Source organism: Necator americanus, chromosome V, assembly GCF_031761385.1.
Source record: "Necator americanus strain Aroian chromosome V, whole genome shotgun sequence".
In the NCBI taxonomy this organism is placed as follows: domain Eukaryota; kingdom Metazoa; phylum Nematoda; class Chromadorea; order Rhabditida; family Ancylostomatidae; genus Necator; species Necator americanus.
In genome coordinates, this window is record NC_087375.1 from 30,445,204 (window position 1) to 30,467,449 (window position 22,246).

A 22,246-nucleotide genomic window follows, 5' to 3' on the forward strand; every position below is an offset into this window, starting at 1 on the left:
TTCATGTATTTCGGATCAGTGATTAATCGTTGTCATTTAAGTGATTATTAGCCACATGAATTCGTGTAAACTTTCCACCACAGTTTTCTACTCGCGCCCTTTCATGTATTACTATTACACTTTTAATCCATATAAAAATTACTGAAGTGAGTTGTTGCTAACTGTACAATTTATGAAGGTAGGGAAAACAAGTGCCACACCATTATTGCAGACATCACCAGTGCGAACACTACGTTCAACCTCTTGTATTGCAACTATTTGCAACAACAAAATAAGACATTCCACCACTCGAAAAAAAAACTTTCGGATATAGTCTTCTGCATGCGAAACACTACCTCATATGTTGTCGAAAGGGTGAATTAACACATCGCCGTAATCGAAGTAATGTTCCTAGCTTTTATACAAGTCGTGGTATTTGTAATTCGTACCGGAAGAAATGAACTCTCGTAGTTAGCAAGGAGTGAAGCCCTTTGAGTGAAGATGATTTTTTTTTTGCTTCGAAGAAGGATTGAAATCAAATGCACCTTAGAGGAACCCCTTTGTATGAACTAAAAACCAAGTTATAATCAAGAGTTCGATTATCTCCTAAGATAGAACTATTCACCTGCAGAGGACGCAAAAAAATACGGTTAGGACGTACCATATTAATGCTGTCCGCATCACCCATAACGCCGAATGAACCTGTTGAGAAACCCATGTAACCGCTACTTCGTCTTCTTTCATGACAGCCACCTCCGCCACCGTTAGGTGTAATGCGGCGGTTACTATCGCTGTGGTCTCGTCCACCAGAGTTGCCACTGCTTCCACTACTACCATAGCCACCGCGATGACCACCACGGCCTCGAGAGCTGCGATTACTTCTCTCCCCCTGCAAATTTTCTACGTTAGGCATCGAACTCAACTGCCAAAAAGAAAAGGAGAAAAAGCAAATCCCACAGTTGAACGTGAAGCTGAAAGAAGTTCCAGAACAAAAGTGAAACCCTACCGAATGAAAAGAATTACTGAAGCTGCTCTCAGACCCATTGTCACCGAAGTCGTCATTAGGTCCGCTACGGCGGCCACCACGTCCCTAAAGCTTGGAAAGATGGCTCAGGTAGGTATACACAAATAAAAATCCCAACTAGAGACAAAGGAGAAACGTAGTTGAGGGAATCAACCGCACTCTTATTTCTGGATGCTCTATCTCCTTTTTTCTTCTGGTAGCTTTAACTTACATGTCATAGATCCTCTAAGACTAATGTTTAGGTTTTTGAGCTTCGACTAACCTAATTATTTAGTTACAGAAATAACCACGCGGTGAGTGCCCCATCGCGACAAAGACCACTTTTCTAATCGGTGTCGAAGATAGATGACGACAGCGAATGCTGTCTTATTTCTAAAAGTAAATAGCTAAATCAGTACGGGCCCTAAGAACATAGACTTAAAGGATCTATGACAGGTAAGTTGCGGTTATAGCAAGAGAAAAAAGGAGGATAGAGCTTCCAGAAATAAGAGACAAGTTCCAATGCAAATATTAGTATTACGACAAGTTGTTTTCCCTTTTCCACCTTTTTCCTTCTTTTCTTTTTTTGTTCGTGTGCTTGTCGCCCTCTCCGTTTCTTTGCTTTTATATCACCAATATAAAGTCGCATCATTACCAATTTAGGCACGGCCTCACAAAAACAGGAGTGAGTTTTCCATCTTCACGTGTCGCCGCGCGTGGCGGAGGACACGGTACCTCGGAAAAGAAAACAGCGGCAGCCTCGCTGCTTCATTTTACAGTACAAGAGTAGGACACCATAGTTTGAAAAATTCGTAGGGAAGATTTTTACCAGTAAACGTTTCGAGTAGCTAACGCCAACTACGCTAGCATTTTCTTAATTCCTTTGCTGAGAGTGACGCTACTACTCGTACTCAATTAAGCTCTTATATGTATACAGTTATCATACAGTACATGAACTAGTCCTCAAAAGATGGTATCGTTAGGAAATTCAGATTTAACTTACTTTTCTACCACGTGCCATTGAAACACTTGCTTGCAGAGATTACCTGAAAATCAGTCAGTTACCTTCGCCATTAGAAACGAGCCATTAACATACATAATCAATGTACTAGTTAGAACTAGCACAATATTACAAATGAGGATACACCAATACAACTTGTTCAATGCAACGCATGCCACGCTGTGACGCCAACTCAGGTGTGACTCCTGACACGATAAGCAATCGGATTTCACGTTCATAATATGCGGATTCCACAGCTACAGTACCACACAACAATATGCGTGTCTGTGTTTACCAGCGAGACATATCACTTTGACAAAACATACAGCTTCACTAAAAAGACAAAGGCTCGTGGGGAAATTCCGACGAATATGGAATGGCAGGTGCTGAAAATCTTCACAGAAACCTCCTCGTTCCTGAAACTTCGCGCCATTTCGGTGCATTGCGTTGCGTGCGCGTCCAGCGGCGAAGAAAACCCCACATTTTTGTGTGGGGGATCGATAGGTATGCTTTAATAGGGAGAAGGAGCAGTGGGCACCCCCTCCGCATGGTTTATCCGGGGCTCCTTGTGATCCTTTTGGAAAGTCGTATTTACAGGGATAGGGGTCGAGGTCGGGTTCTCAACTCACTACATGAAGAAGCTGGCAAGGATACGCTACTTTCTGACATTCTCTGTGACGGAACACCTAATAGCAGCAACAAGATAGCTGGTAGCACTTAGGACCGTTAATCGGAGAAGAGTGCGGGTCTCTGTGGAGTTTGATCCATGTTCTAGAAGTCGCTGCACCTTGAAGATCTAGAAAATTTGGAAATTCCCACGGTTTTGAGCTCAGAAGTGCTGTGGTCTGTAGCAGTAACTCGTACTATCATTAAGGCCCATGCAGTGAGGTACTGTCTGAAGTTTTGGTGTAATCTGTGCAGGTTAGTGTACAAATGGTAGGACCGTTTCCTTTTCACTCACTCGTAAGATATGGGTGTATGGGAAGCACACTGTCGTCATCCGGATCCGATGAAAATCCCCTCGCTAGTACTGCTGCATGCAGCCACTTATCGGACGAGTGGATACATACAGGAAAGGTCCCTTTTCCACCTTAAGTGCATCACCCCACGAATCTGAGGACCTGAGGATACGGATTTCAGGTGGAGTATTCGTATACGGGATCGTAGGTTAAGGAGAAGGGGTGATTTCTTCCACTTCTTCCTAATTGCTGTAAAAAACGGTCTGGAAGATGCGGCGTGTGCACACGGCTGGCGCGCTCCAGTCGAACTCGTTGTAGAAAGTGGATAGATGACATTGTGGAAAGTGGATAGATGGATGAAGATACGACTTCGAGCGTTCCGGCGCGCCACTTTCTACAACGAGTTCGACTGGAGCGCGCCAGCCGTGTGCACACGCCGCATCTTCCAGACCGTTTTTTACGGCAATTAGCAAGAAATGGCCGGAATCACCCACCTCTCCATAATCTACGATCTCGTATACGAGTACTCCACCTGAAATCCGTACCACCTCAGATTCGTGGGGTGATGCCTTTAAACTTTTTTCCAACGTATCTGCGTCGCAGTGATTCATGCAGAACATGGTGCACCCTGTCTTTTTATTCGCAAGAGAATCTAGCCAGATAAACTGGCAGTAAACAACTTCTTTTCTAACTCAAAGCTGAACTTCTGGTCGATTCGACCCGAGTATGGTAGGGATGAGTAGGTGAGCGCAGTCGGCAAGAGGTTCTGGTGTGATTGCACGACCGATCAAAAGTTCGAAACGGCCTTAGTGCCAACCAACCCTTTCATCCCACCAGGGTTTACAAATTTGTACCAGACTTGTCTGGGAGGATAGAAGCACTGATTTGACACATCATTGTAAAGTCGCAGGCGGGCAAGTCATTGTGAAGCTGTTCACGTTCATAGACCTCAAACGACTCTGAATCGAAGTCGAACGCGCATCTCCACAGAGATTGTTCGACGCTCTGCTCCTTGTCTTTTGTCATTCTGTAGCAGTCGGGTGAAAACGATTCGATCACTCTGGTCACCTTCACTCCCGCTGTTCTTCGCTCTGCTCGAGCGGGCTCCAGCAATTCCTCCATTTGTTCCGATCGCGTGCGAGAACCACCTCTTTTGCGTGGAACACGAAGAGCACCTTTTTTTATGGACTTTGTGAAGAAGTGCGACCATCAGGTCAGCGGTCTTCCTGTGGTGCGCTTAATATCGCGTGAAACCCAGTTGCTCACGGCTCTGGTCCAACGATTGCCGTTGAAACGCATCACGTGTCCGGCCCAACTAATTTTGCTTTCCTGTGACGGGTAAAGCGCAGGTGGTAAGAAGTTCGGTTGCAACTGCATGATCAACTGATAATGCGGTACCGCCCTAGGAAAAAATGTGAGAAAGTAGTTGAGGCGGGGGCACTTAGTGGCGCCCTAATTTTTCTCGAGTCTCTAACTTACTTTTTTCTCTTATTAACTTTAGCTTACATGTCATAGATCCTCTAAGATTAGTGCTTAGGCCTCAGATCCCCGATTGATTTAATTATTTACTTCGAGAAGTAAGGTAATAAGGGCACCCTGAGTGTCCCTGGTGCCAACCAAGCCTTTCATCCCTCGGTGCCAATAGGTTGGTACGAAACTAGTACCGGGAAGACAAGAGCACCGACTTGATACATCGTTTGCCCTTGTAAGTTATTGTAAGCCTGTATTTGTGTTCATAAACCTCAATCGATTCTGAGATTAAGTCGAACGCACAGGAATTGATGAACGCAATGCAGTTTGTATTTTTTGCCCTGAATTGGTTATGTGCTAATTTATAGGTGTCAGAGCAGATGTGACCGACAAACTTGCTGAATATTTTCGTCGTATTTGTGTTTTGCTTTCTAATTATTTCCCTTTTCGCATCGTTAGGATCCCAGTCGAATTGGAATGGAAAAGTTGGAAACGGAAAGCCCACATCTTGGGATGTCGGGGTGTCTTCGTTTGTATTTGGAGTTGCCTCAATATTAAGTTAGGACGCAGCTGAACATCTTATTCGCTTTTATCCTTACTAATTTTGTAACCATCGTCGTCAAATTACAGACGGCGGAACATAGTACTTTCCTTTTTCAATTTTTTCCAGTATATGAATAGGAACGTTATCAGAACTAAGGCATCTCAATCGCTCTGAGGCACTTTGAGAACAGCTTTTTGCGAATACTGATGTTAACTCCCTTTAAAGATGATAATAGCTTAAATCTCTAAGTTTAAGCACAAGAGCTTGTTTCCAAGACAATTAATATGAAGAGTAGTGTGTTATATTATGGCTTTTCGGTTTAACTTACGTCATTTGAATCTCAACCCATTCTTGACGTTTCTTAACATTCAACAGTTGGCATTCGTTCATAAGTCAAGCAATTCTTTTTCTAGGATACATCTAGTAATTTTGCAGTCAACTGCAGCTATCCACCAGACGCGTTTTGAAAGAAATATGGTTGAGAGGGAACCAATGCCATGGTTGGGGCAGAAGATTTTTGAAGTTTGATAGATTACACAAAACTAACATGAGTCGATTTTCGTTAAAGGCAGCATACCACGAATCTGAGGTGGTGCGGATTTCAGGTATAGTATTTGTACATGGGATAGCAGATTATGGAGAGGGGTGTGATTCCGTCCGTTTGTTCCTAATTCCCGTAAAAAAACGGACCGGAAGATGCGCGCGCGCACAAGGCTGGCGCGCTCCAATCGAACTCCTTGTGTTAAATAGCGCGCCGGAACGCTCGAAGCCGCATCGTTCGGGCCGTTTTCTACGGCAATTAGGAAGAAATGGACAGAATCACCTTTCTCTCAGTAATCTACCATCCTGTACACGAATACTCCACCGGAAATCTGTACCACTCCAGATTCGTGGGATGATGCCTTTAAGCACTCTTCAAACTCCGTTCAAAGATCTATCGTTTCAAGGGGTCTCTAGTCACAGATTGTGAATTCATAAACGGCTATTTTAGGCATGTAGCGTCACGTGGTGCTGACGTCGTATGTCGTCGTAACAAACCGATTCCAATGATATTAGTCGACCACTGCTGTCGTCATGTGCACAAATATCAGTTTCTCCCATTCAGTGTGCGCAGATGGAGGTTTTACGCTCCTTAAGCGGACTGGTCTTCAGCGGCCTAAAACAGTAATGCCTTCTTTAATATTCTGATTGACTGCAGTTAGAATCGGATTTCTTAGAAAGTCTGAGTTCAGCATTCCCCTTCGTTTAGTTGTATGAAGAATGAAAGAGAACAATTGTGATGTGATAGAATGAGCCATGAGAATAGTTTTCGAAAACGGGGTTGTTGAAGCTGATCTGTGAACTAAAGGACTATTTCTCTTTAGTAGTTGAATTGTATATCTGAGAATTAATAACACCAAGTATATTTGATTCTCATTCATTGAATGCGCAGGCAAAATCGACGTAACTCAGAGAGGAAAAAATCAAAATTTTTGCGACAGTGAACGAGTGCTATATGCTCTATTCCACTTCACAGCGTCGTGATATGACAGTTAAGTGACACTCTCACAAATTCATTTGCTTTAAATTTCTTGTCCATATACTTTATTTGATCTACCCAAGAAGTCGATGCCAACTACACAAGGTTTTTTTGAGACAAAGGCAGTAGTTGCAAACATAGCTGATCATCGCTATTTCCCCTGAGCCATACGACCAACCTATTTGTTTTCCGAAGTATGTTTTCCCGTGGGGTTGCGCTCCGCTTGGATATGTTTTGTGGTTTTGTGGTGTTCGGATCCGCTGTAGCTTATATATGGTAACTACAGAACAGCAGCGAATCATGATTCTTAATTTGTTTCTGCTGGCTCAACGGTAAATTCAGGCTCCTTTTGTTGAAAGTTTGGGTCTGGAATGTTTTTTTTAAATCTCTGGAAAAAAAACTAGATGGTTGTTTCACCATGACAGTGCGCAGAGCTCTCTAGAACCTACGGATTTTCTGATGAGATATGTTCGTGAAGTAGTTGCCCACTCCCAACCTTTTGTAACCTCTTTATTCAACCTATAGCAGTATTGTTTCGTTTCATAGTCCAATAGAAATCCGAAAGTTATCACTTTGGGAACATGTTAGAAAATGGAACAAAATTTTATGCATGGCTCCTTTCAAACTGACGTCGTCCGCGATCTTGAGCAATAACAAGAGGCAGTTGTATAGGCACTAGAATCATTGAATACGATCCCAGTCGAAAAATTCTAAGGGAAAGGCAAATTCTCGCTTTTAAAAAGTAAGGTGCGGTAATGCTAATGAGTTTTAAAATGGTGTTGATAATTGTCAGGAACTAGAACTCGCTTCCTCTCCATGTCAATTCTTCAATACCAGTATTTTTTTTTTCACATTTCGTTATTTTACCACCGTAAAGATAAATGCGCGGTTCCATCGGCCAAAGTAATTGGAATCTGCAGTTTTGTTCGACTATTTGCTTACACATCTTAACTGATGTCCAGCTCTCCAGGAAAAATAGTGAGAATTGATATCCGTACGGCAATATCAGAGACGAAGTCGCCCATATTAGTCGATATTAAATTTGACATGGTGTGTTACTTCTGAAACAAATAGGTATGAAGTTCAAGTGGGTGCGTTATAAGATGAGAAAGATCCGTAATAAGGAACAAGGTATAAAGCATTCAAGGTAGAATGACAGAGGTGTGGCTCCTCCGTACCGAGTACCGAACATAAAGTGAACAAACCATACATCTTCAGCGATTACCGTCTACGCGTCAGAGAATACCCTTTTTAATTAACACCTTGTACGCAGTTGTTAAGCCTGGATTTTGCTTTCGCCATAAGTTTGCTCTTAGCCTTGTTTAGCCGCTCAACGTTCCGTAAGGTTCAGTCGTAGATAAGAGCATAATGCGCCTAAAGAAAGCCTAGCTTTGCCTACTACAAGTCTTCCATATTCACTTTGCGCTGAAACTGCGTACACCTCTTCCCACTGCCGTTGCTGTACGTCAATTTTGTCGTGTTTTGAGCAAATTTAAAATTTCATATAGTATAGCAATTTTAGTTGAACTCACTGGGATTCTACTGTAAATTGCAGTTTTAGGCAAAACCTTTTGCATTTCTTGGTAGTAGCGTTTTTTTTTTGCAAATGAATCACTTGTTTTCGTCACTCTTCCACATCAGTAACGTTAGGTTTATTTGGATGCCCCCATAGTCCTTTGAGCTCCTTGTTGAATCGTATCGGTTTTGATCCCAAAAATTGTTTCGAAAAGATTCAGTTAAAAGGGAAGAGAGATGACAAGGCTACTTGTTAGAAGGAAAGTTCTGGAACACAGAAAATTTTGCTTAAAAAGGTGCAAACTACTACTTCAGAATCTCGTTTAATTTAACGGGTTTTATTTGTATCATGCGTACTGGCTTGCGTAGGACGATCCCTAGCGTTGAGAACGTTGGAAGCAGATAGTTCATAGTTATAAAGCTGGTAGTTATAAATATAATAAGAAAATCATCTCAAATTAACTTCAAAAGATCATCTACCGGACTTACCTGTACTTGTTGTGCTCTGCATCTATATTTTTGGTTGCCGTTCGTTTTTTTTCAGAGAATGGGTCACGGATTTCTCGAAAATACAAGCCATGTTGGTCCCACAATTGTCACGTCACGTGAAAATACCTTACGCACGAACCTTGGAGGATTCCTGAATGCGGTACTGTTCTACTTCAAATTATTTCGTCGTTGAAGAAATACATTATGTTACTCCGACTGCATATGTTTCCAATGAATCAAACTTGGAGACGAATTTGATAGATACTGTAGCGTCATTCGAGTTGGTTTAACTCAATCCACGATTCCGCTTCTGTGAAAACCTAGGGATCCTTGGACTAACTCGGCTGAGGTTCAATACCACATGTAAAATAAGTGTGAACATCACACGTGAATTACAGTTTCACGTGAATGTGCATCGATTTTGAGGCGTTTTCAACGCTAATTAATACTAGGAATTGCAAGCAGGTGAATGTTAAGGTAGAGCATTACAAAACTGACGATGTTGGGTCTCTATGGGGAAATATAGAATTCGGGTTTATGAGCGTGTTCACGTACAATTCCCCTACTCGTCCTGAAAATGGCGTGCGAGAGTTTGTTCCTAAGAAGCACGTCAGAAGGAGCCATCTTCCTACATGTTCGTTTTCCCTCCTCGCCCTATATCATTGGTTTTAGTTGATTAAGCTGTTGAGTAGGCCTTAGTGATTTTCGAACAGTCCTCGTGGATTCGTCTTGTGCACAAGGACGATGTGTTTTCATGTACCTCGTAAGAACTAAAGCCGTCCCACGCACTGTTTTTCAGGGTATGGGATGGCTCTAGTTATTCTTAGATTAGGGAAATTAACCGTGGTTATACTCATACTCGTAATCCATACGCCGAACTCCACATTTGCCCTCAGAGACCTCAACACTGTCAGTTTTGTGATACGCTGCCTTTAAATATAGCGTCAATGGGAATAACTTGTATAACTTTCAGAACTTTCACCGCTTCCAGATTATTGAGTTAATTTAGAAAAACTTCGAGAAAAAAAAAACAGCATGATCCTCAGAAGTTGTGACGTTTCCAAGAAATCTATCGAAGTGGCACAAAGTGAATGAATTCTGAATTAAGGTGAAGAGATTGAGTCAGAATTGATCTTGACTACTTGTACATTTCAGTGCTGGTGTAAATATGTGGAATCAGTTGTACAGATATGAAATTGCTTGAAAAAAGGACCCTGATAGTATTCTTATCTTTATCTGATGTTGGATAATCTCTTTACGGTCGTTCATGCAATCAGAAATGTTTCTGCTTGCTTGTGACATTTTTTCCTGCAAAAATGTATGGCTGGGTTGTAGAAATGAAAGAGACAGGAAATTAATCGGGCTCCTAAAGGTTCATATTTGGCCAAACTGTCGTCAGAGCAACAATCTCCAACTTCTCCGGTCTCGGACATGTTCGTTACTAAGCTGGAAGGGGGGAGGTTCTTGCTTCTAACTTGGGAGTTTTTGAAAAGTGACGTGAATCCTACCTCCTCCGTCGCACCATGGCTAGACAATAAGTGATAGTTGTTGCCATAAATGCGATAGAAAGGAGTCGGACCCTCCCCAGGTGAAGGGGATCTAGTTCATGGGGTGCAGCTCACGTGATGAGGATCCATTTCCTAACCGTCAAAAAGTGAAGGGGGCCCATTTGCCAACCGTCCGAAAGTGAAGGAGGTCGGAGCATCGGGTCCGACATGGCATGTAGGCTGTGGCATAGTTGTTGCGCTAGTTATGAAAAAAAAACTGGAAGGTTTAATTTTAAAAATTTTAATTTGTGTAGACATGAATTTTCTAGAAGCAGAATTCACTGGAATCAGCTCTGAAGTCCTGTTCTGTTACCGTTATGTTTAGACCTTAATCTATATATTATTTGGTTGATTTAACTTCGTTTTACCACAGACCCACTTCACTATGAGGGCATTGACGTATGGTTCTAACTGTTATCAAAATAGTATCACTTCTTTCCCGTTTCTAATGAGAGGTTAGTACCACATTATCCTCCTATGGATTTAGAGGTCTTATTGCTGAATGACATGGCTCTAAGATATTTTTAGCGATTATTCGCATTACGTTCGCTTTTGTTTCCTTCTGTTCTCTTTCGTATTTTGTTTAGTGCAAATACATTCATTCTTGTGCTCTCTGAGAGCGCCTAGATCCAGGTGAAATCCTGTATTTTGAGGAGCGACAGTTAATCGTGCTCGTTTCCACTACTTTTCTAATTCCTTACATGTGGTGAAGCTGAGCTGCTACTTACTAGAAATGACAGTGTTAATCCTGTCATCTATTGATTTTATCGATCAGCACAAGCTCATCAGTCACGTGAAATATCGTATAATCGATCGGGATTAGGTTCGGTTAGCTATCGGTAATGAGAGAACACAACGTTTACTGTTTTTCACCGTTATGGGAATCTTTGCTTACGAATTTCCAAATAACCACAGTTTTTCTACTTCCGTTAGCATTAGAGGCCGAGCCAATGAATCCTTCTTGTATTCAACTTGCTAAAATATTAATTTGTACTAGCAGCACGTTCATAATTCAAAACGATTCTGAATTGATGTCAAACCCGTTTGCGCACCCCAAGCGGGTTGAGCAGCTCGGATGAGTCACCTTATCATTTACCAGTCTGAACGTCCGGCTAAAGCCGGACTTCAGACTTTCTCTGGTGTTTGCTTCTCTCGCCTTCGCTGATCAACGAAAATTAATATTAGTGCCGTTTTCTATGAAATTGGACTTGTGTAATTGCAGCAATTTTCCTTCCTTTTTTATATTATAACTAAAAACGAAAAATTTTATAGTCTTCTTTCTAAACGCGTCAGTTCTATATTTGGAAAACATTTGAACTTCAGCTGCAAACACTCCTTACCAATATATCATAGACAAAACTTAAAAGTATCACTCGAAATATGGGTTTTCCTCCTGTTTTCCCTCAACAGTTATCAAAGAATGATGTTTTGGCATAAAATGGCGTGAAAGACATCATCCTATTGATAAAGATAACGTTCTACGACAGATCACATAAACATCTTGCTACTATTTAAGCGGCCGTTTGCATGCACCTTTTCCACTTTCTGAGAACGGCCTGCTACCAACTTCAGGCGAATGGAGAAGGAAATAGACACGCGGAGGGGCCATAAAGGTGAAAAGCAGCGCGTCCAGTGGCCACGTCTATGAAACATCCCATTTACCTTTTGCGACATGGACACGAAGATATTGCGCACCATTTGGATGCCGCGAGACCCGTCGCATCCCCTTCTGTAGGTATCTGGCGCCGGTGCACCACTCCGACGCCGGTAGACCCGTCGCACCCCATATTATAGCTATTTGGCGATGGCGCGCCAACCCGATGCCGTGGGACCTGTCGCACCTCCTTCTATAGGTATCTAGCGCCGGCGCACCAATCCGACGCCGGTGGACCCGTCGCGCCCCCTTCTATAGGTATCTGACGCTGGCGCACCAATCCGACGCCGGTGGACCCGTCGCACCCCATTTTATAGCTATCTGGCGCCGGCGCACCAATCCGACGCCGGTGGACCCGTCGCACCCCATATTATAGCTATCTGGCGCCGGCGCACCAATCCGACGCCGGTGGACCCGTCGCACCCCATATTATAGCTATCTGGCGCCGGCGCACCAATCCGACGCTGGTGGACCCGTCGCACCCCCTTCCATAGGTATCTAGCGCTGGTGGACCCGTCGCACCCCATATTATAGCTATCTGGCGCCGGCGCACCAATCCGACGCCGGTGGACCCGTCGCACCTCATTTTATAGCTATCTGGCGCCGGCGCACCAATCCGACGCCGGTGGACACGTCGCACCCTATATAACAGCTATTTGGCGATGGCGCGCCAACCCGACGCTGTGGGACCTGTCGCACCCCCTTCCATAGGTATCTAGCGCTGGTGGACCCGTCGCAGCCCATATTATCGCAGCCTATTCTATAGGTATCTGGCGCCGGCGTACCAATCCGAAACCGGTGGACCCGTCGCGTCCCCTTATCCGAATTTCGTGACACACAGACAAACACACACACATACATACACACACATACGGACTAAGCTCGTTATTATATATCATGATACTAGTATTAATAACCAACTGTTATGGGGTTTATAGTAATAACGGCATAATATATTACTTTGGGGTCATGTCGTCGAATGCTAGGATTTCCAGGCGTCAAAAGTTAGCTCAATCTTTATTTATTGAAATATTGCTGAGTGCTTAAATGTAGTGGTTATCTTCTACGTACAAAGTGCATTCAAGCCTTTTTCCGAGTTATTCCAAATCTTCTTTTGAATTCTCACAATCCTAATACTTTTTTTAAATGGAATGTTGAGTTACGTGTACTTATTTTATGTAAATAATGCCAGTAGTGTACTAATAATACAGTCGATTGATTACAATAATCAAGCAGATGATTCGTTAAAAAAGAGTCTGCACCATCTGCACAAAAATGTACGATTTTTCGAGGTCAAGTATATCTTTGTATCCTTGAGTTTTCAATCCCATACATTAGACTATGTTATTTAAGAACCTGAAGGTCGCAGACACTTAAGCTCTCTATGCATTTTGTACATTAGTTTGAAAGATAAAGTATCTTGACGTGATTCAGGTATGTTGAACGTGAGTTAACCATCGCGGTTTAATTTCATTCAGAGTTGTTCTGAGAGAAGTTTCTTCATAGAAAAGTTTTCTGATCGCTGACCACATGCAGCGATGTCCGAGTGGTTAAGGAGATTGACTCGAAATCAATTGGGCTCTGCCCGCGCAGGTTCGAATCCTGCTCGCTGCGAACATTTTGCAACCTGAGCCTCAAATTATTAGATTTTTTCCGCATGGCGTAACTCAAGCTTATTATTTTTGCTTTTCTTGAATGGTTTTTTTTTCGACAGCAGAAGAGTAATGAAGGCAACTTTCTTGGAAATATTTTGAGCTGTCGGAATTTTGTGTAATGTAGGAACCAAGATTGTTGATACTCCTTAATACGGCTAACTTTTCGCCATCCTCGCCTTTGGCAGAGTTTGGAAAAAACGAACGTTTGTAACATATCCTCTCAAATACAAAAAAAATACAATACAAAAATACAAAAAAAAATACAACTGTGTAGAATTGTTGTTCTTGTTCATTTATGTTCAAATATTATTGTCTCTCTGTGACGAAGAATCGCCAGAGGAGTCACCTATCGGAGGTGTGAGATGCCTGGGCCGCGATAACCATTCCAGCTATAGAATATCGCCTGCTCTATAAGAGGGCGGAGTCAGTGTTGAAATTTTGAAGTTTGTAAATAAAAGTGAATTCAACATCATTCGAAAGAGCGTCTCTTTGTGAGAAGAGCTGGGTATTTTATGTACTGAAAAAATTCATAGAGGCTGCAAAAATTGCTGTTTTGTGAAAACAGACGAAAATTTCCTCAATTTGGTCACTCAAAAACCATGACCAACTGTCATCCAATGCTGGCGCCTAATTCATTTCTCGATAAAGAAAGGAGAGTTCTAAGCAAGTACTGAATCGCGAGACTTAAACGTCAATTCTAAGCCGTTGACAGCTGCTCAAAAATTGGACCAAATAACGAAATAGAGTAATGTTGTAAGTTTGACACTGGAAAAGCTAGACATTTTCAAAGCTAGGAGCTTACAATACAAACTATTGTCAAGTGCAAGTTGTTTGCTGGAAACTTTCCGAGGAGATTTTTCACAGCTTCGAAAGCATGACGTTTTATTAATCTTCGATGGAGCACTTTCGTGAATTTCTGAAGAGAATGGCAATTTCGAACCAACATATGATGTGGGGTACCAAAATGCTCTAAATAGCCTCCTGATTACGGATGTAATAAAAATTTTGTTCAATTTCGAGAAATAAGCGGAAATCCTACGAACACCCCTTCCTTCCATGGAGATGTATCCGGGATATCCCAATGGCAGGATTGCGGAGGTGTGGAAGTAATTAACGGGGCTTAAGGAAACTTTGCCCGTTTTCAGGCCCACATTTGTAAAAGTAAATTTTCGAAGTATATTTGAAATCAGCAACTCATTTACTTTCGAATGGTATTTTCAAAATTTAATTTTGCCCACTTCCAAGAATTCCGACGGTTTGCGACGGATTAATCCGTCGGCGACGGTTTTTGGGACACAAGTTAGTAGCGGTGTTGTACCTCATCCACAATCATCCCACCAGGAACAAAAGAGCCCAAATCGCTGTACTTCACATAACCGAGTCGCCATGATGTTAGCGGACTAATGTGGGATAGAATTGGTATACTAATATATTGGTATATAGTGTATACTAGTTACTGTATAAAATAGTGGAAGATCAAAGCGTAAAAGTCTGGATAGATACTTGACCACTCCTTAGTTTTGACTACAAACCCTTTCTGCTTATCCGTGCTTGGATTTTTAGTAATTATCCAGAATGCTTCTAAAGTTCAGTGATACAGTATACAATTCAGTGATAATTTTAGGTTTGTATAGTAATAGTTAGTGATGATTTGGTCATGAGTACAGACATGAATGTATAATATATTCTCTTTTGCATGATTTTTTTTTTGGCATCTCTCTAAAACACTTCTGAAGCTGAGCAGGATACAATTCTTGGTTTGCATGACATCGTGACAGCTATGCTGAAGAAAAAGTGTCCATGGTATTTTCTGAGACGGTCCCTGCTTTCGAGTTTTTCATCCCATGTAGATGTTCCCTTATCCGAGCACAACACATTTCTTCCTGTTTCCGCTTAAGAATTACTTTGTGAAGAAAAGATTCATCTTCTCATTGCACACGGTGTGAGAAGTGCTCGCCATAAGAGGGGCTTAAGACAGTTTAATCTGACATAAATCCACTATCAAACTAATTGGTTTTCGGAAAAGAGAAGAAAATCGGTCGTTAAGAATCATAGCAAAGACTTCTTTAGAGCATTTTTCATTACTACCTCATCGCAAAAAGTCCGGATTGAACTTAATTAACAAGGAAAAATTTAAAGAAAGCTTGAAAAACTCGAGAATATCGAGGTTTGTAGTTATAAATATCTATGGACACAGATGTTTACTGTTCAGAAAGAGCGTCAAGTACATAGGATACATTCATTCAAAAGGTTTATATTTCGTGAAATGGCCTTCGTTTTTGATCATATATCTCATCTTATGCGAGAATTTTGATGCACCTTCTTCTTGCTATTATTGTTGACCCGTCCTCGATCCTCATCTTCATCTCGCCACCCGACTATTACCGTCTTAAAGGCAGCGGTTCACGCATAATAATAGGTCATCGGGCCATGGGGCTAATGGACTGTGCTTAGGTGAGACTGGTTTTTCTAAAATACTATAACAATTTCGGTTGCACATATTTCACGTAATTACCTGAGCTGAGATGTTCATATAATTGAGGAATCACCACGAATGCGGAATAGAAGATGTTCAATATAATGTTGGGAGTACGAAGAAATTTTTGTTAATAGAATTTATTTGAAATAATTCGCGAGCAGTTAGTATGAGATGCGACTGCACTGCCGGTCGATGGTTTGAAACCACCCCAGAGCCAACCAACCCCTTCAATCCTCCGGGGTGAAAAAATTGGTACAAGACTTGCCTGTGAGGATGAAAACTGACTTGATACATTAGGTAGCCCCCGCAAATCTTTGTGTAGGCCAGAGAACCTCAAACTATTCTGAATCGAAGTGTTCTCGTTGGAATATCCGCAGCGGGCTGATTATTCCCAGACGCGTTATCCTTTATTTTTTTTAACTCAGAAAAAGCGCTGGCACTATCTTTAAGGCATTGTCGTGTTGTTTTCGCCGCACATAGCTTACACGAGTTGACTAAATTTGGTTGCTGCAGAACTCCCTTAATTTCTGTAAGTATAATAGTGCACGGGAACTACGTAATGTGTTTAATGGTTTAGCATCATCTTTTCTACTAAAAATATCCAAGTGATTTCCACCATTCTGTAAAATTTCCTCTCATTTTCCGACTCAGTATGTGTGTATGAACTCCAAAAAATCGACATGGTGAGCTCGTTGGACCCGTTTGGACCAAACTTTTAAGGCGTTTCTGACCCCGACGCTTGTTGGAGTTTTAAAAATACTTAAAATTACAGTTTCTGCGATTTTTTGAAACCACCTAGTGATACCCATAAAAGGTCCGAAGGTTTGCCTTCTCACAAATTCTAAGATCACTGCTTTCAGGTTAATTGCTGTCCAATGTTTCACTGCTAGAACACATCCCTGATTAGCTTGAAAGCTTTTCATGATCTATGAATTATGGGGTCCGTTGTTTATGTCATTTGACGTATAGCTGAACAGACGAAACGGAACCCTTACTTCGATCCGTAACAAACATCGTACAACAAATAACGATACTGCTGCGCAGTTTGTGCGCGATTCAATCTTCTCACGTGTGCTCGGCTCACACCTCTAGGCTAATCCTCTGTTTGAGTGACCTCTTCACTACAAACAGAAGCTATAGTGAGGCTACGGTCACACATTCCGCATACGATGCACTACAAAAGTAAACTATTGCGCAAACGAGCGACCCGTCCAAGAAGATAAACGAATTGCCAACAATGTTCCGTACAATCGTCGGCTCTTGGCGAATTGATAGTGTTTCGTTGAAGAAATGAAAAACTGTTATTCGTTCCCAAATTTTTTCATGCTGCTTTTCCAAGTTTTGCTACTGACTGCTCAGGAATGTGATGAAATGTCGACAAGTCTACTAAGAAAACCGGCTTAGTTTCGACTCTTTCTAACTGGAACCTCTTCAGGAAGTTGAAATAATGATAGTGGTGTTTTGTTGAACTAGAAGGGAACTAAAAATCTGCGAAGAATCAGAGATCAGAGTCCAGTACAGTCTAGACGTCTGAACTCCTCATGAAGCATTTTTTTTCACTTTTTGGCGTTGCGAGGTTGGTTGGAGGTCTAGACGAACAAATATGTACATATGTAGATCGGTTAGAACGAAATCGCCTTAGTTTCTTCCTTTTTCGAATACTTTTAACGGATTTTTTTTTTCTCACGATTATCCTCAGCCCGTTCCAGAAAATGCTGTAGACGTTTTCACACAGCGCTTTGCTGACCTACGACGTACAGTGTGGTTTTCAGAAATTTCTCGATTCGGAGGATGGGTTAAGGCAGGCTATGCGAGAAATATGACGATTATGGGTGGATAACTGTACTTAAACCAACGTAGCTATTCACCTGCTGATGTGTATACTTCCTCGTTCTGGTATCTTACCTACCCTTTCTAGTAAGTCCTCAAGGAACAGTATGGGCTGACGAATTTAACCTATCTGCTGATTTCTAATCTATAAAAACAGCCATTTAAACGCTTTTGACAGTTCCTGGAAAAACGCTAGCAATAATGTGATCGTAGATATCATCCAATTTTGCCTTCGTTCTATACAATTACCGAGAAAGAAATTTTTCCAGAAAATTATCGAGAACATCGCAACAGTTTATTCCTTGTTGTCCTTTGTGGAGACGATAGATTCTTTTTTTTTGCGACGTGACCTCTAGTTGTTGAATTTGAGTGATGCCTGCCCTTCCTTAGAGTTTAATGTGTTGTTTTAAATATTCAATCCAACCTCGGGAGGCAATAAGCCACCAAAATTTGAAACTAATTGTCTATACGTCCATGTTTTTAAAGGTACCCAGCATAACGAGTTTTGTTTATTGTTTATTAGGCAGATTAATTGTTATCAAGATTAAGGCAGAGCAAACAAAGGCATAAAACTTCAAGGTATCTTCGGAAATGGCCTGGACTTTTTTTGGTGCCCCCATTTCTGTACGACCGCTAGTTCTACGACGCATTCGGCTTCGATGCGCGGTTTGTCTGCCGAGTTGCACAAACGCGTGACCGTTCGCCGTTGTATATTTGACGAGATTATCTTATGTGTATCATTGCGATGCAACTATTGACGAGTAATATTGTCAGGTCATACACGACCAGACGATGAGATAACGCAGAGCGTGAGAGAAGGCGATAGGAAGTTTCACCCATCACCGACGTATTGCTCGGAACGAACATGTTTACAAGTCTTTATCTGCTTATAACAACAACGTCAACAATAACAAACATCATAATTTTTAAAAAGAAGCAAAATTACATACAGTACATCAAGTAAAATACAATTCCATCGTGTATTTCACTAGTCAGCTTAGAGCTTGGCTCATCACTGTGAGTGTTCAAAGTGGTTTCAATAATTTTTTAAATTATTAGTGAGAGCATAGTGGAAATATTGTAGCAATGCACCATTTCATTGTTTTTATGGAACTGCACGAATTTTAAACGGAAATTAACTCAAGCGAATAGCAAACTGGGCTAAGAAACAGTATCTAGGATAATTTAGATTTTTGGAAGTTTTCTGGGAAAGATGTTTTCTTTTTTCCTTTTTTTGTTTTCCTTTTTGAAAAAAAAATCTGCCGCAGCTGACCAACAGCTTTAAGAAAGTATCACGACGTGCTAAAACATTACTAGACAATTACACCAAATCTAGTACTATCGTTGGCTTCTTCCGTATTCGAGGATATTTCATCCATGGGAAAAATTGCAGAGCCGTCTAGAGAGATGCTTGCAAGTCAATTCATCCAAAGTGTTCTACCCAGACGCTAGAAGATTACTGTATCAGTAATTTGCTCAGGTGCTAAGTTTTCTTTCAACGTACCGCCGTGGACCGTTCCGCAGAAGTGGTGTTTGTTGACATTCAAAACATGCATTATTATTGTCAAAAACAGCATATTGCGATTAAGATCCACGGAAAAGACGATCCTTTGATTGTTCCTCCACTAGTGGGACGTTACATTACATATGGAATACGGTACATGTAACTGTCTGAAAATACATGTGAATATGTCCGGGTGTAAAATATTTCAGTGGAATGGTACGCCGAAGGATGAGTAGAATAATACTTTATAGTTGCCGAAAATCGAGCAGAGCAAGATAAGTGAGGAAAAGTTTGCAAATTACAGGCGATTCACCACTGTTTTTGTAGCCGATACCCGCTTTGGTCGAAGATCGCGAAAAGTGTAAATTTTGAAGAAGCTAGGAACATGGGGACTGCATACATAGATTCCCATTAATCGTTTTAACGATACTCTAAGGTAAAAAAGGTGGAAGCACCGTAACCATCGCCAAGCGTCAAGTTAGCCATGACAGTTAATCGAATTTCGTGAAACTAATCAATTTCTTCGAACTTAACAACAATTTCTTGAGACTGCTATCAATTTGTAGATGCACGCATTTTTTTTTACTAAATAATATTGTGTATAATTAATTTCAGTCGACGAGGTTACTGAGAGGGTCCCAAAAGCATTGTCAAATCGATTTGTTAGAGTTCAAACACACATAGTAAGTGGGGAAATGGGGAAACCGTAGCAAACAAATTCTAACAAATTCTAATAGTCTAATAGTCTAAATGTCTTACTAAACCTAAACGGTTAAAAAATAATTACAGAAAGCGCTAGAGAACGCACAAAAATAGTTGAGGCTTATCACGATAAAATAGTCCTACCACCGGTAATGCGCCAAGATCAGGTTAATTTGCTTAAAATCCTAATTTTATCTTGAAATGCACATACCATCATGTAAATACATACATATATTACATGTCAGATTGTCCCATGAATTTCTTCTTTCCAACTTTTGCGGTATTTTTCTATTCAACAACAAAAATATTCCAATCAAAATCAATAAAAATCAAGAGAATAGTCAGTAGCCTTCGTCCATCAATTTTATGGATTGTTGATTCTTTTGGCTTAGGACTCGGGTTGCTGTGAATTACAATTTTGACGACCGTGGAAAGAAACTTGTGGGACAACCTGTTCCTTAATATTGTAATTCAACACGAATAGCAATAGTTCTTTTCTTCACAAAAATGTATAATTAGAGAATTTTCGGAGGTATCCGTAAAGGAGAAGTCCCCTAATTTTTAGCAACACTCCTGGGTGATAATTACTATTTGACCGAGTGTGACTTAGACGAACCTGTACGGTAATCTCAGCTGTTCACATTACGCAACATAAGATCGAAATCATGTAAGATGCATGTCATTGGCATTATCTTCCAAATCAACACCGTTAATTATACGTTTCGGTCACAGAGGACAAATCACTTCCTTCTCTACGGTAAGGTTGATTTTAAATACTTGGCAGGTTTCTTAGTTAACAACGATGACATTTCATTTCTAAGGATCTAGTAAGATCAGGATAAATATGAGTTCACAGTAAAAAACTGAAGTAACTGTGAGACGGAAATAAGTACACAAAAAGTGATTATCTGGCAACCGCTGATTATTTTCAGCAGCTTCCGTAAAATTCTATGTATCTCTGCAACGTTTCTAACTTTCACTTTCTAAATATCTTACTTCCAAATAAATTTAACCGCACTTCTAGTGTTTTGATTTCTTAGATAAAAACATATAATTTGTTTAAATCTCATAGTTTTTTCATCATTCTAGTTCTTTTTTTCCATTTTTGTCACAATTTTCAATGAAACTGCCCCATGAAAGAGAGTCTATTGGATAGAATAAATATAGTTTTGTCATCCAGACAGTAGGAAAAATATCATGAAGTTAGTAAATTGATAAAGATAAAGAGAGATAGATAAAGATAATCGATATAAGAGATAGATAAGGGTAGTCGATAAGAAATCGATGAATAAATCGATGAATTTAACCTATTAATCGCTTCTGCACGTGCAAAGCAACTATGTTGAAAAGTCATTATGTTACCAATGCTTCCACAATCACTACTATTCCATAATAAACAACTTGGACCAAAATTACGTGGATGAGATCTTTCGAAATTGATGAAATCGATTGATTTTGATTGACTTCTCTGAATTAGTGAATGATTACTGTAGGAAGTAAGCGCTTCTTTCAATATTTTAACGAAGGACCTAGGTACTGTAGGTACCTATGTATATTTCTACATATGGTATACGTTATGATTTAACTATATTTAATGTCATTTAATTTAATTTTTCTTCGATAAAATTATTGCCTGCTTTTTTAGACAATTGTTTTCCAGGTGTGAATACTAGAAATATTCGAAGGAAAACTTAACTTTTGCCGTTAGGGCTTCGTTGGATGAATTTAGGAAAAAAAATTCAGGAAATCAAAGCGTAAAAATTGCAGCTGTGAATAAATGTTGCACAAGTTTTCTTTTTTGCAGGCGGATCGGTGAAGTTGCTAATACAAGGTGTTGAAGCATCTTTGCGATGATGCCAAAAGTTACGGAAAATTTACTCCGGATATTTTTTTTTGCTTCAAAAATTTATACGTGCAGCCACAAGTCAATTGATGAGCGATATTGAATGCGAAGCGCAATGATGATTCTTATGGATTTGCGCAGCACTGTTCGATCATTCTGAAAATTTATGTAAACGCGAAAATTGTGAGATAATCATGGGAATTTTTAAACATCAATGGGAACAAAAATAGGTACAAGAGGCTGGGACCTTTTAAATAAATGCCAAGGTTGTGCTCGAACACACATAGACAATAATCACCACCTAATCTCTTTTGGGTCATGGTTGCACGGTTCTAATCTTTAGCCTCTCAGCCTAAAATGTGTGGTGTGGTCCCCTCAAGAAGGAAATGCAATCCACGTGCACACGCGCAAAAAGTCATAAAACGTGTCTTCGCGCACTGCGGTTACAGTCATTAATCACCGTAATCCGACGTCAATATACTTGACGATACAGTGTTTACAACTCATGATTTCTATGATCGATGATGACGATAGTTAATAGGAGCACGCTGAGA

General features: G+C 40.8%; 2 protein-coding genes across 9 annotated transcripts in view; one reads left to right on the forward strand and one right to left on the reverse strand.

Moving 5' to 3' along the window:
* The window catches only part of RB195_015688 (uncharacterized protein), a gene marked incomplete at both ends in the record, with an annotated part of 40,771 nt that extends 36,708 nt beyond the window's left edge, over positions 1-4,063 (reverse strand). For 6 of the 8 annotated variants that reach the window (XM_064206520.1, XM_064206519.1, XM_064206516.1 and 3 more), the window contains 3 exons: positions 641-868; positions 986-1,069; positions 1,986-2,003. In XM_064206520.1, the coding sequence (XP_064062396.1) occupies positions 641-868; positions 986-1,069; positions 1,986-2,003 (330 nt within the window). Of the gene's footprint in view, positions 1-640; positions 869-985; positions 1,070-1,985; positions 2,004-3,781 lie in introns of those variants that run through there. The other 2 variants (XM_064206514.1, XM_064206521.1) reach the window with 2 other exon arrangements.
* Positions 4,064-8,536: 4,473 nt separating this feature from the next.
* On the forward strand, positions 8,537-20,311 carry RB195_015689 (uncharacterized protein; the record flags this gene model as incomplete). The annotated part of the gene is made up of 3 exons (XM_064206522.1): positions 8,537-8,638; positions 8,956-9,068; positions 20,242-20,311. 3 exons carry the CDS (start codon positions 8,537-8,539, stop codon positions 20,309-20,311), a joined length of 285 nt encoding a protein of 94 aa, XP_064062403.1.
* Between the last annotated feature and the right edge of the window lie 1,935 nt (positions 20,312-22,246).